Source organism: Aotus nancymaae, unplaced genomic scaffold, assembly GCF_030222135.1.
Source record: "Aotus nancymaae isolate 86718 unplaced genomic scaffold, 86718_ANA_hifiasm-v0.15.2.pri h1tg000016l, whole genome shotgun sequence".
In the NCBI taxonomy this organism is placed as follows: domain Eukaryota; kingdom Metazoa; phylum Chordata; class Mammalia; order Primates; family Aotidae; genus Aotus; species Aotus nancymaae.
The window spans coordinates 52,695,918-52,711,511 of record NW_026988428.1 but is presented as its reverse complement, the minus strand read 5'-3'; the positions used below and the strand labels follow the sequence as shown (position 1 = coordinate 52,711,511).

Sequence of the window (15,594 nt, the reverse complement as noted above, 5' to 3'; positions counted from 1 at the left end):
TCGTTTTCTTTTTTACTTATGACCTAGTTATATACCACATGATAAGTTGTTTAATTCATCATATATTTATTGAATTCCTATAATGTGTCTTCAATACTACAGTTATGGCAAGAATAATACAAGGAAACTTTCCTTTATAAGCACATCTAAATATGTCATTGAAAATAGATATTGCAGTAAAAAATATTCTGGAAAATATGATATTTATTTTGAATTATGCATATTTTGATGTATTTAAATTGATACCCTTTTTGGAACTCTTAGTATCATATTTTTGTAAGTAACTGAGTCTTGATTTCAAAGTCCATAAATTATAGAATTACAATGATTATAATCACAAAAGGGTTTGCCTCAGGATCTCAGCGCTAAATATTAAGACCCAATTATGCAGATACTACCTCTCAATTTTTCATTTACTTGCATCATTTTCTTTAGGAACTCATCTAAAATAAGATGTAACTTCAAATGCAGAGCAATAATGACATCACAAGTTGTATATGTTTGATAACATTTGAGAGATAATACAAGAAAATTATACTTATTTTGTATTGCTAAAATATGAAATCACCTTCACAATAAAATGTCACTTGGAATACAACTATTTAGTAGTATTTCGCTTATCAAGCACACAAGTAAAAAATATGTCTTACCCAACAAAATGTTAGCCTTAGATGCAGGCTGACCATACTGTTGCTCTACATATTTGAAGATAAAAGTAAAACTACCAATATAGCTGCTTACTTGTAACAACATCAAAAGCACAAATATAACATAGAAGGGATTAGTAAGGATGCTTTTAAAAGACTGGAGAAAACCTATAAATTGCAAAAATAAATAAAATATTAGAATGCAACTTAAATATACATTTACATCTGAAACTTGTGAACATAGGTCATGTAAGATTTAAAATTCTATAGCTACATAACACAAAGAGTGAGGATAGCTGGCAATACTACAGGATATTCACAGTTTTAAAATATATCCTTTCAATATTTTCCATATGTATATTAATATTTATTTGTTTATTTTACCCTCAAATAGGGTCATGCATAAGTGTTGTTTCGTAACTTGCTTTCTTCACTTAATATTTGATTATCCTGGGTACGTTACAATACTACTGCAAATGTATTAATTCACTTATTCATTCATTCAACAAATGTTAGGTTTTCAACTAGGTACCAGACAATATGCTAATTGTTCAAGAAACAAAAGTGAAGGCCAGTCACAGTGGCTCACACCTGTAATCCCAGCACTTTGGGAGGCCAAGGTGGGTGGATCATCTGAGGTCAGGAGTTTGAGACCAGCCTGGCCAATATGGTGAAACCCCATCTCTATTAAAAATACAACAATAAGCCAAGCATGGTGGCACACATCTGTAACATCTGTAATCCCAGCTACTTGGGAGGCTGAAGCAGGAGAATCACTTGAACCTGGGAGGAGAAGGTTGCAGTGAGCTGAGATCGTGCCACTGCACTCCAGCCTGGGCAACAGAGCAAGACTCCACCTCAAAAAAAAAAAAAAAAAAAAAACCCAAAGTGAATAAGACATACAATGTTTCTTATTTATTAGTACTTAATAAGTATTATCTTAAAAATACAACTATTAAATGAAAATGTAAATTAAAGACAGCATAATCTGAAACCCACAGAAATATGAGCATTGAGGTTCAAAATTCTTAAAGATCAATCTAGTATGAGGACTCAGACCTCTTGTTTCTCTAGTATACAGCTTTTCTACCATAACATACTTTCTCAGTACATTTGGCAGTATTATAAACCCTCTGTCTTAAGATACAAGAAAAGCAGCCAGGTGATGTTATGTCCCATGTATTATAATAATAATAATAATAATAATAATACAACCACCTATGCCTATAAACAGATGTGGTAACAAACTTCTAGTTTCTGTTCATGGCAGAAATTATGTCATCTGGATCTGTGATCACCAGGTCAACTAGCTGTAATCGGAGTTAAAAGTAGAAGGAACTACTTAGAAAAACAGTAGGAAGTATCAGAGTTCAGCAAGATAGAACCAGATATGGTTACTGAGAGATGGATGATACAGGCTTTGAAATATTTTTCTCTCTTTAGACCTCTAAATATTTTCATCATATATAGTCAGAACTAAGATATCCATCTAATGTCAGCTATGAAAGAGTTGGATCTGCTTAAAATAAGGAGAAAAGAAAGTTATAGAAAAGACACAGAAGAGAAAAAAAGAGAAGAGGTAAGAAAATGTATAGCGGGAACAAACAACATTTAAAATTTTTAGACCAAAGTGCCACACTTCTCTCTACAGGCCTCCAGTCATGAAGAACCATCCCTGATTTGTAAGTATTATAAGTGAGTTGTGGCCTTTCCTCAACAGAAACGGAGTATATACATTCACAAAATCATTGCATTTTTGAGGATGAGAAATTCAATGTCATCAAGTGTGAACTTCCATACAATCATGATCTACTATAGATGGATAGATATATATCATTAATAAGTGGCTCAATAAACAAGCAGCATTAAACTGAGTACCTCAGGAAGAAATTTGCTCTACTTTGGAACATTTCTCATTGTTTACACACTGTTTTTGTAATGAACAGCAATCATCCTTTCATTCTAATCAGCTTTAATTCTATTAAAGAGCATATGGAATAAATTCAATATTTTTTTCTGACTATATATTCTTATTTTATCCATTCCTAATAGATAAATACTTGAGATCCTCTTTATTAGGGTCACTACCCTACAAAAACTGGTCATGATATAGATTATGTCTACAACTGTCCTATTTTTCTAACTTCATTACCCTCTCTGTTCTTTTTCGATCACAGTAAACCATGCTCCTTATAGGTTTAGACAATCTAATTTTTTAAAAGATTTGATTTGGTAGAGTAGAAATATAACATATACAAAGAAAATTATTGGTATAGTACTTTTATTGTAAATGTCAAATTTTAAAAACATAATTGTTTAACGCCTGATTCTTAGGAAAAAAACTTCTATTTGTTGTATATCCCAATTTCAATCGTAATAAATCATGGTAATTCTCTTGCCATGAACAATTTTGAGATACCAATGTAGCTGAAAGTTAACAGTCCTCTGCTATGAGCCAATATACAGAGTGCCGGAACATCATTGCTTTTAGGTTAGTGTGATAGAAAGAAGAAAACAACAATAAAGTAATAAGTAAAAGAGCTGATAAAAGGAAGAATGTAGGCTACACTGGAGAATTTGTCATCTTAAAGAAAACTTGAAAAAGATGCCACGGGTTTAGGTGTTGCATTGCTTCGACTTTTACTATTTCACCATTTCTCCCTAATCTGCAAAATTCTGTCAACACCTCACTGTTTCACATATCTTGCTCTGGTTGCTGCCAAGTCATTCTCTTTGTTTATTGACTCTCAGTGGTTCTCCATTAGTCCCCAGGGCTTATATTCAAAAGAAGAGGCACTATCAAATGCTGAGGCATCCTAATTTACATTACTTACTCTGATTATCTTAAATACCACCATTGCATCCACTTTATTTTTAATATTTAGATTAGATTAGGATGGATGGATAGATAGATAGATAGATAGAGAGAGAGAGAGAGATTACCAAAAGAAATACACTCTAATTACCTAGGGAGAAACTTCTGACTTCCTTCTCCTTAATCTATCTCTACACCTGAGAATAGTTATGTTTAACTTCACCATAATACTTAAGGTACTATATTGCTATTGTCTATATATTTCTCAGTATCACCCACTAGGCTCTTGAAAAATAGAGGTAATGTTTTATTACCAGGGCATATTATGGTTCCTGGTACTACCTGTTGAATAAATAAAGGAATGAAATATTATAATTCTTTGAACGCTCAGTTTAAACCATATTATATTAAAATTAATATATATTATTTAGATTATAAAAAAATGGATATTTGTAGCTTTTGGTTGGTTTCTCCCTGCTAAAAAGCACAAAGCTAATTCTCTTCCATTTATTATGTGTTCAAGGCATATATGTTAACTTTAATAGGTGTTTTAGAAAAATAATTTATCTAAATTTAGTGCAAAAGAAATCCAACTCCAGATGAGTTGGGTATGCTTTATTATTTTGGAATATTCATTCCTCCTTGTCATTGAGATTAACAACTCCAAGTTGACAATGAACGTAAAATACTTGCCAGTTACATTTTTGGTGATATTTTTTCCTTGATTGGTCAAATTAGCTGTTTGATTCTTTTCATCATTTGTTTTCAGCACTTGCAAAGATAGTGAAGCTTTCCTTTCTTTTTGTGGTTTATTTGGAGTTTGGGGCAAGAAAAAAAATGGTATGGAAGAGATAATGGATAACAGTCCAGACATAAGGAAACCAAGCCACCAAGCTCCAACCCAGCGAGAGTCGTTAGGAGTTATCCTGATCGTGCCTAGAAGAAATAATTAGAAGAAGCCAGTCAAAATTATTTTGAAATACAATAGGTTGAGGAAATAATGACATGAAGAAAGTAAATTAAACTGTCTTAATTCCGAGACACTTTTTTTTTTTGTCATTTCTGAGACTAAGGATTAGTCTAATACTTGATGACATAATGCAACTGACATTGCCTAGGAATCAGTCGTGATACTGTTGTCATTGCCTGAGCTTGTGTGCATTTGATGTCTTTTCTCATTACAAGACTTGACAATTTCTATCACTGGACATTTAAGCTTGCAGACCATTTAATAACTACCTGTGGAAGAAACATGACTTCTCAATGTTTTCTGAAAATGTCTATTGCCACAATCTAATAAAGTCAAGAAGGGGTCAGCAATGAAATTTAAGCAGTTTGCAAGAAATCTGATACAGGGCTTCCCACCATGCTCAAAATCAGCATTTTCAACTCTCTTGACAACACAGAGGATAAGAAAATCCAGTGAAAATATGACTTTAAAAGTAACCCAGAAGATTTAGACTCTAGATATTAGGAATAATTTAATCATTTTATTTCAACCACATTTTTTTTTTAATCATGAACAAGAGTACTATGTAAATGCTATATCTCAAGTGTAAGTGCACTGTTTTAGCAGGTATAAAGTAAACAATCTAAGTAATAAGAAAGCCTATATGAATTACCAGCGAGATAGCAGAATAGGAAGAACTGGACTCTTTTTTCCTTTATGAACACACTGATTCAACAGTGATACACAAATCAATTCCATTTGTGAAAAGTCCAGAAACTAGTTCACAGGCCATTGTACCCCAGGAAAGTACAGTATCGGCTATATTGACTTGTAAGAAAATTGGAGACACCTCTTTGCTGTTCCTTTCATTATAATACAATGTATTCAAGAACTGAAAGTTTGAAAGGGTATGTGAACACTTGCAATAGCTCGTCTCCCTGGCTCAACACAGACTGAATCCAAGAAAACCTCATCTCCAGCTTATCCCTATGGAGAGAAAGAGTGGGACTGCACATCCAAAATTTTAACTTTTCAGGTACTACCCTTGCAACTGTCTTCTATATTACCTATCTTGAAGAGTTGACAGGACCCAGCACATACTAGACCTCTGGAGGCTACAGAAAACAAAGATGGTAGCTTGAACTAGTATATAAGCGTTCCCACAGCTCCTGGCCCATAGCTTAGTGCAGAGTGACCAGGTTAAAAAAAAATTAAAAACTTCTTCTCCATGGGGAAGGAAATATTTCAACCACACACTTAACATTTCATCTTTTCTGTGTCTAACTCCAGCAGCTGGTCATTGTCTTGCCTATCTTGGGGCTAGGCATATGCTTGCCTCCAAGAAGGGACAAAGAACAGAAAAATGGTAGCTTAAATCACCACGTGAGCACTTACCAAAGCTCCTCCTTGCTTCCAGATCTATGCAGAGTGAGGCAGTTAAAAAAAAAAAGAAAGAAATATTCAAAATTTTCTGGGAGTTAACCAAGTGACAAGCTTCTCTGTCCACTGTCTAAAAGTGCTCATGAGACTGCATACCCTAGATTCTGGAAGTTCCTAAGAAAAAGAGAGCAGTTTAAACAAGAATCAAAGTTTGAGAGGCCACAGAAGCTCTGCCTGGGTTGATTGATGAAAGTTTTCTCCTATATAATTTCAGTCCACGAAGACTCGGAGGCTGATATGGTTTGAGTATTTGTCCTGCTCAAATCTCAGGTTGAAATGTAATAACCAATGTTGGAGGCAGGGCCTGGTGGGAGTTGTTTGGGTCATGGGGTAGATCCTTCATTGCTTGGGGCTGTCCTTGCAATAGTGAATGAGTCCTCATGAGAAGATACGGTTGCTTAAAAAGTGTGTGGCACCTCACCTCCCTCTTGTTCTTTCTCTCAACACATGATGTGCCTGCTCCTGCTTTAACTTCTGCCAGGAGTAAAAGCTCCTTGAGGTCTCCTAAGAAGCTGAGAGGATGCCAGTGCCATGCTTGTACAGCTTGCAGAATCATGAGCCAATTAAACCTCTTTACTTGATAAACTACCCAGTCTCATGTACTATTTTATAAGAATGCCAGAATGGCCTAACACAGAAAATTGGTACCAAGAAGTGGGATATTGCTGTAAGGATACCTGAAAATGTGGAATTGACTTTGGAACTAGGTAACTTGTAGAGTTTACAAGAGTTTGGAGGACTCAGAAGAAGGTAAGATGAGGGAAAGTTTGAATTGTGACCGAAATGCAGATCATGACATAGACAATGAAGTTCATGCTGGCAAGGTCTCAAATGGAAATAACAGTTATTGAGAGCTGGAGCGAAGGTCACTCTTGTTATGCCTTAGCAAAGTAATTGGCCTCATTGTGTTCATACCCTAGGGGATCTGTGGAAGTTTGAACTTGAGTGATGACTTAGGACATCTGATGGAAGAAATTTCTAAGCAGTAAAGCATTCAGGATATAGCTTGGCTGCTTCCAACATGTTATGCTCAGATATGAGAGCAAAGGAATGACCTAAATTTGAAAGTTATATTTAAAGGGGAAGCAGAAAATAAAAGTTTGGAAAATTTGCAACCTAACTCTTTGTCAAAGAAAGAAAAAGACTCTAAGTCAAAAACTGTCTCAAGTTGCAAAAAGGACATTATAAAATGATTTTTAAGTTTATTCACCAGGAATATACAACAATTATAAATGTATATTCATCCAATCTCAAAGAGCCAAAAGCTGTAAAGCCAACATGGACAGAACTGAAAAGAGAAATATAGAGAAATACAATACAATCATCTCTTAGTATCTGTGAGCAATGGATGTAGGATTCCCTATGAATACCAAAATTCAAGGATGCTCAAGTCTCTTATATAAAACAGTGTAGTACAGTTAGCCCTCCATAATAGGCTGACTTTATAATACTAGGAGGCCTTAATATCTCATTTTCAATTGTAAATAGAATGATCAGACAGAATATCGATGACGAAACAGAGGACTTGAAAAACATTATAGACCAAGTTAATGTAATAGACACATAGAGAATACTTCACTCAATAAAAACAGAATGTATATTCTTTTCAAATGGAAATGGAACATTTTGTAAGACAGACCACATGTTACATCACACAACAGGTCTTGACAAATTTAAGATTAAAATCATACCAATTATCTTTTCTAACTACAATGGAATAAAACCAGAAATTAGTAGTAAAAAGAATAGTAGATGATTTCAAAAATATGGCTATTAACAAGCTCTTCAATAATTAAATTGTCAAGAAATCAAAAGGGAAATTAGAAAATATTTAGATGCAAAGCAAATCAAAAACAAAACATTCTAAAACATGAGATACAAGAAGAACAGTAGTAAGAGAGAAGTGTTTAATAATAAATTTCTACATTTGTAGGGTAAATTTTATTCTCAAATCCAACAAACAGAGGTTATTTCTCTAATTTATGGTCACTAGCAGCATCTGGCATGATTTGCTCTCAGTACATACTGATAAAATTCACATAATTATGCTAGAAAAGTAAATAATTATCTCAAATAAATAACTATTTTACACCTCACAAAATTATAAAAAGAAAAACAAACTGAGGCCAAAGTTAGCAGAAGAAAACAAAGATTGGAGAAGAAATAAATAAAATAAAGAATAGAGAAAGAAACAAAAAATATCAACACAACTAAGTGTTGGTCTTTTTGAAAGATAAGCAAAATTGACAAACTTTACACTAAGAAAAAAAGACTCAAACAAATAAGAACTGAATGTGGAGACATTGAATTGATGCTAGAAAAATAAAACAATCATAAGAGACTACTATGGGAAATTATACATCAAAAATTAGATGCAAAAGAAATAACAAATTCCTGGAGACAACATAACTGCTTCTTCTGTGCCATTAAAAAATACTATTTCTGGAATTTTAAAAAATACAACATGAATTTCATAGTACATTTAGACCTTTAGCAGCAGAACATACCAAAGAGAGGAAAGAATCTCAGAGCTTGAAAACCAGTTTTTATAATCAACTCCATCAGACAAAAATATAGCAAAAAAAAAAAAAAATCCTTAAAAATGACCAAAACATCTAGGAATGTGGTTTCTTTCAGTCTCTAGATCACGGAGTCATAAGAAACTTTAAGGATCATTACAAATGACACTGTATAGAAAGGATTTTCAATGCTATCAAAGAAAATCATGATAGAGAGAACATCATAAAAGACTAGAAGAATTACACCATTTAAGATGCTATTGTTGTTATATATATATATATATAAACCTGAAAGTCATCAAGTACAAAACAATACATTTCTACCTGAGAAAATTTTGTTCAGATGTTGTGCATGAATTGATAGAATTCACAACATGGCCAATCAAGAAAGTTATGAAAGAGATTATGGATATTGAAAAAAAAAGGTGAGGAGTAAAGAATTTCAAGATATAGGTATTGGAGAAATTCAAGAGCTAATACATACCTCATCAGGGAAACTAACAGAAGATGACTTGATGAAGATGAGTACCTGTGAACTAGCATCAAATGATGACTAGATCTGCAAATATGTTTTACAAGTTTCTTACTCTCTCTTTTTCTCTCTCAGGAATTCCAATGGATCATAGGTCTGATTTCTTTACAGAAAGAAACCACAATTCCTGGGGAGCTAGCGCACTCCATTTGGAGGTTAGGGTACATTCTTATTTTTTGAATTACCAGATTTCTTAATGATTCTTTTTCATCTTGAAGGGCTGGTGTTCCTCTAACAGTGGTTTAAATTGAGTATGGTCAGTTGGGTTAATTTCTGTGTATCTTCACAGGGATAAGACTCTGTACAAGATTTTTATTTGTAGCTAGATTCTTGTTCTCAGTTTCACAGGCAATGTATACTGGCAAACTATTTGTGAAGCCAGGCACAGTGACTCAAGCCTGTAATCCCAGCACTTTGTGAGGCCAAAATGAGAGGTTCACTTGAGGCCAGAAGTTTGAGATCAGCCTGGGAAACATAAAAAAATCCTGTCTCTACAGAAAGAAACATAAAAAAATCCTGTCTCTACAGAAAGAAACATAAAAAAATCCTGTCTCTACAGAAAATAACAAATATTGGCCAAGTGTAGTGGTGAGTGCCTGTAGTCCCAGCTACTTTGGAGGCTGAGATGGGAGAATATCTTGAGCCAAGGAGTTTGAGGCTGCAGTGAGCTACAGTTGCTTCTCTGCACTGTAACCTAAATAACAGAGCGAGATACAGTCTCAAATATACGTTTTATATATATATACACACACACACACACACACACACACACACACACGCATATATACGTTTTAAATTGAGCTATGATTCAGTAAATGGTGCTTAAGAGTAGTGGCTGACAGATAAGCTGTTACTCAGGGGCATAGCTCTTGTTTTTCAGTGTGTTTACAAGTCTTGTCGTAGCAGAAGAGAGAAATGACCCCCTTAACAGGCCCACTCCTGGGCCTTGGGGGAACCCCCTCTGGCCACTAGTACCACATTCATGTTTCCTTTGTTAGGTGTTCTGGGCCATGGAGCTCCCTCAGGCAGAGGCAGCAGCAGGCAGACAGGACACAGTCTTCCTGGACTGGGCTTATGAAAAGAGGCATGTCTCATTCTGCACTGGCCCATGAACCCATGCATCTCATCCATCTCAGTGTTCTCAGATTGGGGGCTCTTCCTCTGCTTGAGTGCTGGTCACCAATCTTAGCTCACACTCCCTAGCTATCCACTGCAACCTTGAGGTTTTGGGTCTATCCTTTGGCTCCATTGTCTGGTCCCTCTGGTTCCTACACTGGGGGATCTGAAGTGCTCCAAGGACACTGAGGAAGTACTAAGGAAGTACTCAGGTGAGGGTACTGGAAAAAACCTCAGGCTGAGCAGTGGAGGCTGTGCTGTGCACATGTTCTTGCAGGTGTGGCCAGGCAAGAGTACTGGGAGATACTGGCAGGCAGAAAGGTCTACAGTACAGATGTGTCCCAGCTCACAGGAAAGTTGGCCTTGAGCAATTTTGGCTCAGTGGTCAGGTGAGTTGAGAGCTACCTGGTGGAAGAAAACAAGCCTTGGAATATTGGGTGCCTATGGTTGCATTCTGCTGCAGCTACTCAACATGCAAACCACCCTGGGTTCAATGCTGGTTGTACTTCTGTTTCTGCCTACTCTCTGGGCAGATGCCCCTGCATGTTCCAAAGTCTTCGGGGGTCGTGGGTTCTCTTGTAGCTAGGATCCCAGATGTCAGCAGTGAGAATAGGCTGCCCCACTGCCACTTTACTCACCCCTTAGCTAGAAGCCATTCAGGGCTGGAAACTATCTCTGGTGTTCAACAACCCTGCACAGGGTTTCCAACTTTCTCTCTCTTTAGCCTCAGTGTCTCTGTCACCTCTCTATTGACTTCCAGTGCTTTCTCTCAAAAGAGATGTTCTAAGTACATTAGTTTACTCAATATTTTGGGCTTCTTCAGTGGAAGTGATTCTAGTTGGCCATCTTGTACCATCTAACAAGTTTTATTTCTTATAATAGATTTGTGTATATTTTATGGTAGTAAATGAAAAAATGGTTTTGTATCTAAACATATTTTATGCATTCATGACATATCTCTTTTTTTAGGGTTTTCTATATTTCTGCACTATGCAATTCATCTATAATTTTTTTCAAATTGTCACAAATCCCCCCAAATTTTTTCAACATATTTATTGAAAAAAAAAAATCTATGCAGAAGTGGACCAGGGTAATTTAAACCTATTGTTCCTGGGTCTGCCATATGTTTCAAAATCTGTTAAGAAGGTAGATTTTATTTTAATTGTTCTTACTACAATAAAAGAAAAATAGTAACCAAAAAAAAAGCATATGCATACAGAAACACACACACCATAGAAGTCTGTGGCACAATTATATGGTGGCATTACTCTGATCTATAAGAAAACTCATTAATCTAAGATAATATTGACTTGAAAAACTATCTAGAAATAATTTATTTTCAAGTTGCACATATTTGGGTTTAAATTTGATTAATATGATCATATTGTATCATAATCAGCAACTCAGACAGACTTCAGGAAATGATTGGTTAAATCAGTGACTCCATCTACATGCAAAATATTTATTCATCACCTGTCACAAATGTGATTTTGATGACTTTTTTTTTCCTGTTCTTTCACTGTTCTACACATAACAACTAAGGGTCATAATCTCACTAGATGACACCTGAGAAAAAGTTTTTCTTGGCTCACTCACAGTCTTAAAAGTTGAAAAATTCTATGTAAAAGTTTTCATTTTTGGATTTTCTTGGAAATTAATCAGAAGTCCCTGTCAACGCAGGGCCTAAATTTGTGCATTAAAAGAATAGACCAGAGCTGAGGAACACATGTGATTTTGGATGTGTGGGGAGAGCAGTTCACAACCAGAAAATTCTTCCTATTCTAACCATCACACCCTAAATTCCTGTTCCTGACACTCTTTACTCATTTATTTTATCTCTTTAGCTATTTTAGGCATTGGAGTTTGCCAAAGTATAATTTCTAATAAGTGAAGCTTATAATCATCCCTGAATAAGAGAAGATATAATAATATCTGAACATTCAATGTTAGAAATTGTGATAAATTCTAAAATAATGTAAGCATTTCTGAATAGAGAGGTTATAAAATCATTAACCTAAAACTATTTATCATTTATTTCTGTACTCTTTGTGATAAAGCAATGATGAAACTGGAGTTGAATGAGTAGAAATAATTTACATAACGTGTAGCTACTCTAAGGGATATGTCTAAAGTTGAACACATAAAACATTATATCAAGTGTTTTCTTTATAGTTTTAGATTAGCAAATACTTTCAAGTTTCTGGCTGCTGTTGGCCCACTGTGATGTCTACCCCATCTTGGAAATGAATCCTTTGATCTCTTTGGAATGATCTATTGAAGTCCTGGTGAGATAGAAAATCATATTTATTTATTCACAAACGTAACTAATTATTATTTGCTAAGATACATGACATTCTGTCATGTGGTAAAGAGATGGCAGGTAAGCACACAAATATTAATAGCTCATTGTGAGAAGAGTTACAATAAAGGCATGTTCTTGGTGTTTAATTTGGGACCAATGGAAAGTGGTGAAGTAAGACTTCTCTAACAAGAGCCACATTTTGGAAGAAACTTCAAGAACTATGCAAATGAAAAAGAGAGAAAAATTTTACAAAGTGTAAATGCAGGGAAGTGTGAGATTACAGGACACGGTAACTTGGTCAGTAATTGAATAAGGTATAGATATTCATCAAGAGAAGGAATATAGTGAAACAAGTAGGTTTGGAGGTAAGATGAGGATATTAGATTTTGACACATTGTGCTTTAGGTGCTAATAAGACATCTAAGAAGGGAAAACATGAAGAAGAACCAGAAATATCAATTAACACAAATGATAGAAGTATACTCATTAACTATCCATAGTATATTATGTAGAAGTTGATTGGGTCTCATTAATAACAGAAGAAGATTATGCCAGATTGAGAAGTAGATGGGAGGTGAGAAAGTGAGATATCTTATCAAATTTAGTTGATATTTTCCTAGGTGGGTGGATCCAAAGAAGAATAAAAAAAAAAGAGTCAGCTAGAAAGTGGTGTGGGTGTATTAAAAAATGTAGATATGTATAAAGATGGGAAATACTTGAGTGTGTGTGCTGAAGAAAAGAGAAGGTAGAACTATTGAAAAAGTAAATCCAATTATTTAGAAAAATGTTTGTGTGTGTGCGTGTGTGTGTGTGTGCGCACATGCACTTAGAAAGACATTATCATGGTACCTTGTTCTGGTTGTACTTACTTAGATCTACATATCCAATATCCACGTACATTTTAGAAAAAAGAGATCCCATTGTAAAGCCAATGACTGGACCAATCATTGCTATTGCATTCAACATACCTGAAAATATTACAAAGCAATTTTAGCAGATGCCAAGAATGTATGGTTCTTATTCACCATGTTTTTAGAAGAAATACAATATATACACCCAAATATATGTTCTAATAGGTAAAATAATAAGTTTAGTAACTGTACTATTTCAGAGGTAAAGGAAAAGTGATAATACAATTTAATATTTTGTGTACATTACCTAAATACAAAGAAGAATGCCCTTCTTTAGCAAAATCATCAATGTAAGAAATTCCCAATGGTGCTATGGGAGCCTCCCCTATTCCACGAAGCATATTACCCAGGAGCACAACTATCCACATGTATGACCCAGATTCCTTTAAACAACCTATGTAGACAAGAGAGGGTTTCATTTTAAATAATTTTAGCATTCCTATTGCAAATTTAACTACATGTAAACTCTTAATTATTCTACTCAATGTTTTTTATTTTCAAGTATAAGTAATTTATATTCACTTTGCAAACTTTGAAAATATAGTACATTAGTCCATTCAGATGCTGCTAATAAAGACATACCCGAGACTGGGTAATTTATAAAGAAAAAAGGACTCACAGTTCCTTATGGCTAGGAGGGCCTCCCAATAATGGCAAAAGGTGAAAAAAGAGCAGAGACGTGTCTTACGTGACTGCAGGCAAGAGAGCTTTTGCAGGGGAACTCTCATTTATAAAACCACAGATCCTGTAAGACTTATTCATTACTATGAGAACAGTATAGGGGAACCACCCCATGATTCAATTATCTCCACCTGGCCCCACCTTTGACACGCGGGGATTATTACCATCAAGGTGATATTTGAGTGGGGACACAGTCAAACCATATCATATAGAAAAGCACAAACAAGTAAAACTTATCTGTAATCACATTACACACAGAAGATCACCTCAAGTGTTTTTATATACCTTCCAGATTTGCACAAAATATGTGCATTATACTCATTATGTCCATTATATATTTAAAAATCCAGTTCATATTATTAAATGGTATATGCAGTTAATGCTATAGTAAAATAATTGTTCCATGTTGTTAAGATTTCTTTAATGTGAAATTTTTAATGACTGGACAGTAGTGTGTTAAATAATTTTCGAAATGTATTTATTCTATCTCTTATTTTTTAATTTCAATTTTTTATTGTTTTTATTCTGTAAGATATAGCATGGCTATAACTGCAAATAAGTCCTTTTGTAGATTCCTGGTTATTTCCTTAAGATTAATCAGTAATAGTAGAATTTCAGACTAAGTAAGTATATATTACTTACTTAATAAATATTGATAATGAATCTCCAGAAAGATCTACAAATGTATACACTCCCAGCAAAATATAAAATGTGAAATGTTTTTTGCCTCTACCTCATTTTCATATATTTTTAGTCTTTCTCTATTTAATAGTTTAAAAAAATATTTAGTGGTACAATTTGTAATTACAATTTATAATTTGTGTTATGATAGGCCAAAAATCTGCAAATGATGTAATCATTTGCCTTTTGCATTGAAAGCAAAGTTACATTATTTACATATTTATACCATTGCCTTCTGTTTTACTTTAAATGCATATGTTCTTTGTCAATTTCCTACTGAAAACATTCTCTTTTATGATATACTTCTAAATGCTTTTATATATAATACAGTTATCCCTTGGTATATTAAGGAATTTGTTACAGAACTGCCTATGTGTTCTCAAATTCATGCACACTTGAGTTCTGTAGTTGGCCCTGTGCAACCCAAATTTAGAAAATGTCAGACATTCCTATAGACAGGTTTATTAGCCAGTTTGAATGGACAAAATTTTCATAGACATGAAAACGCATAGTTTAAACCTGTGTTGTTAAAGCATCAACTGTATGCATTAACACTATAATTATGTCTGTATGTAAGAGTCAAATGTTTTTCCTATTCATTCTTAAATTTTGCTAATAAATATCACAATAATTTTTAGAAATGTAATTAAATCTATACATTTTAGAAGACTTTTACTGTCAATATTAATCCTTACCTTTTCCGACTATTTCAGGTGATGTTCTATTGAGTGATAAAATTGGATTAATTAAACAGGTGGATAAGGTTGATGTTAAATTTTTTGATGAATTGATATTAGTTTCTTTAGAATACCTGTAACTGTAAGAACATCACTGAATTAAACATTTTGCTTATCTACTGAATATTTTCACCTTTCTCAGAAATACAGATAAAAATTTCCCTTTATTTACACCATTATCTTCTCCAAATTACCAGAATCCTTTCTGTCAATTTCCCAATATGTGCTATAGGAGATGTGATGGGTAAAAGTGAAATGGGAGTG

General features: G+C 34.2%; 1 protein-coding gene across 1 annotated transcript in view; it reads right to left on the bottom strand.

The window, feature by feature from the left end:
• The window catches only part of LOC105705767 (solute carrier organic anion transporter family member 1B1), a 110,539-nt gene that overhangs the window by 33,424 nt on the left and 61,521 nt on the right, over positions 1-15,594 (bottom strand). The window contains exons 5-9 of the mRNA XM_064377323.1: positions 15,289-15,410; positions 13,479-13,625; positions 13,190-13,288; positions 4,156-4,398; positions 651-815 (exon numbers count right to left, since the gene is read on the bottom strand). Of these exons, the coding sequence (XP_064233393.1) occupies positions 651-815; positions 4,156-4,398; positions 13,190-13,288; positions 13,479-13,625; positions 15,289-15,410 (776 nt within the window). The remainder of the gene's footprint in view (positions 1-650; positions 816-4,155; positions 4,399-13,189; positions 13,289-13,478; positions 13,626-15,288; positions 15,411-15,594) is intronic.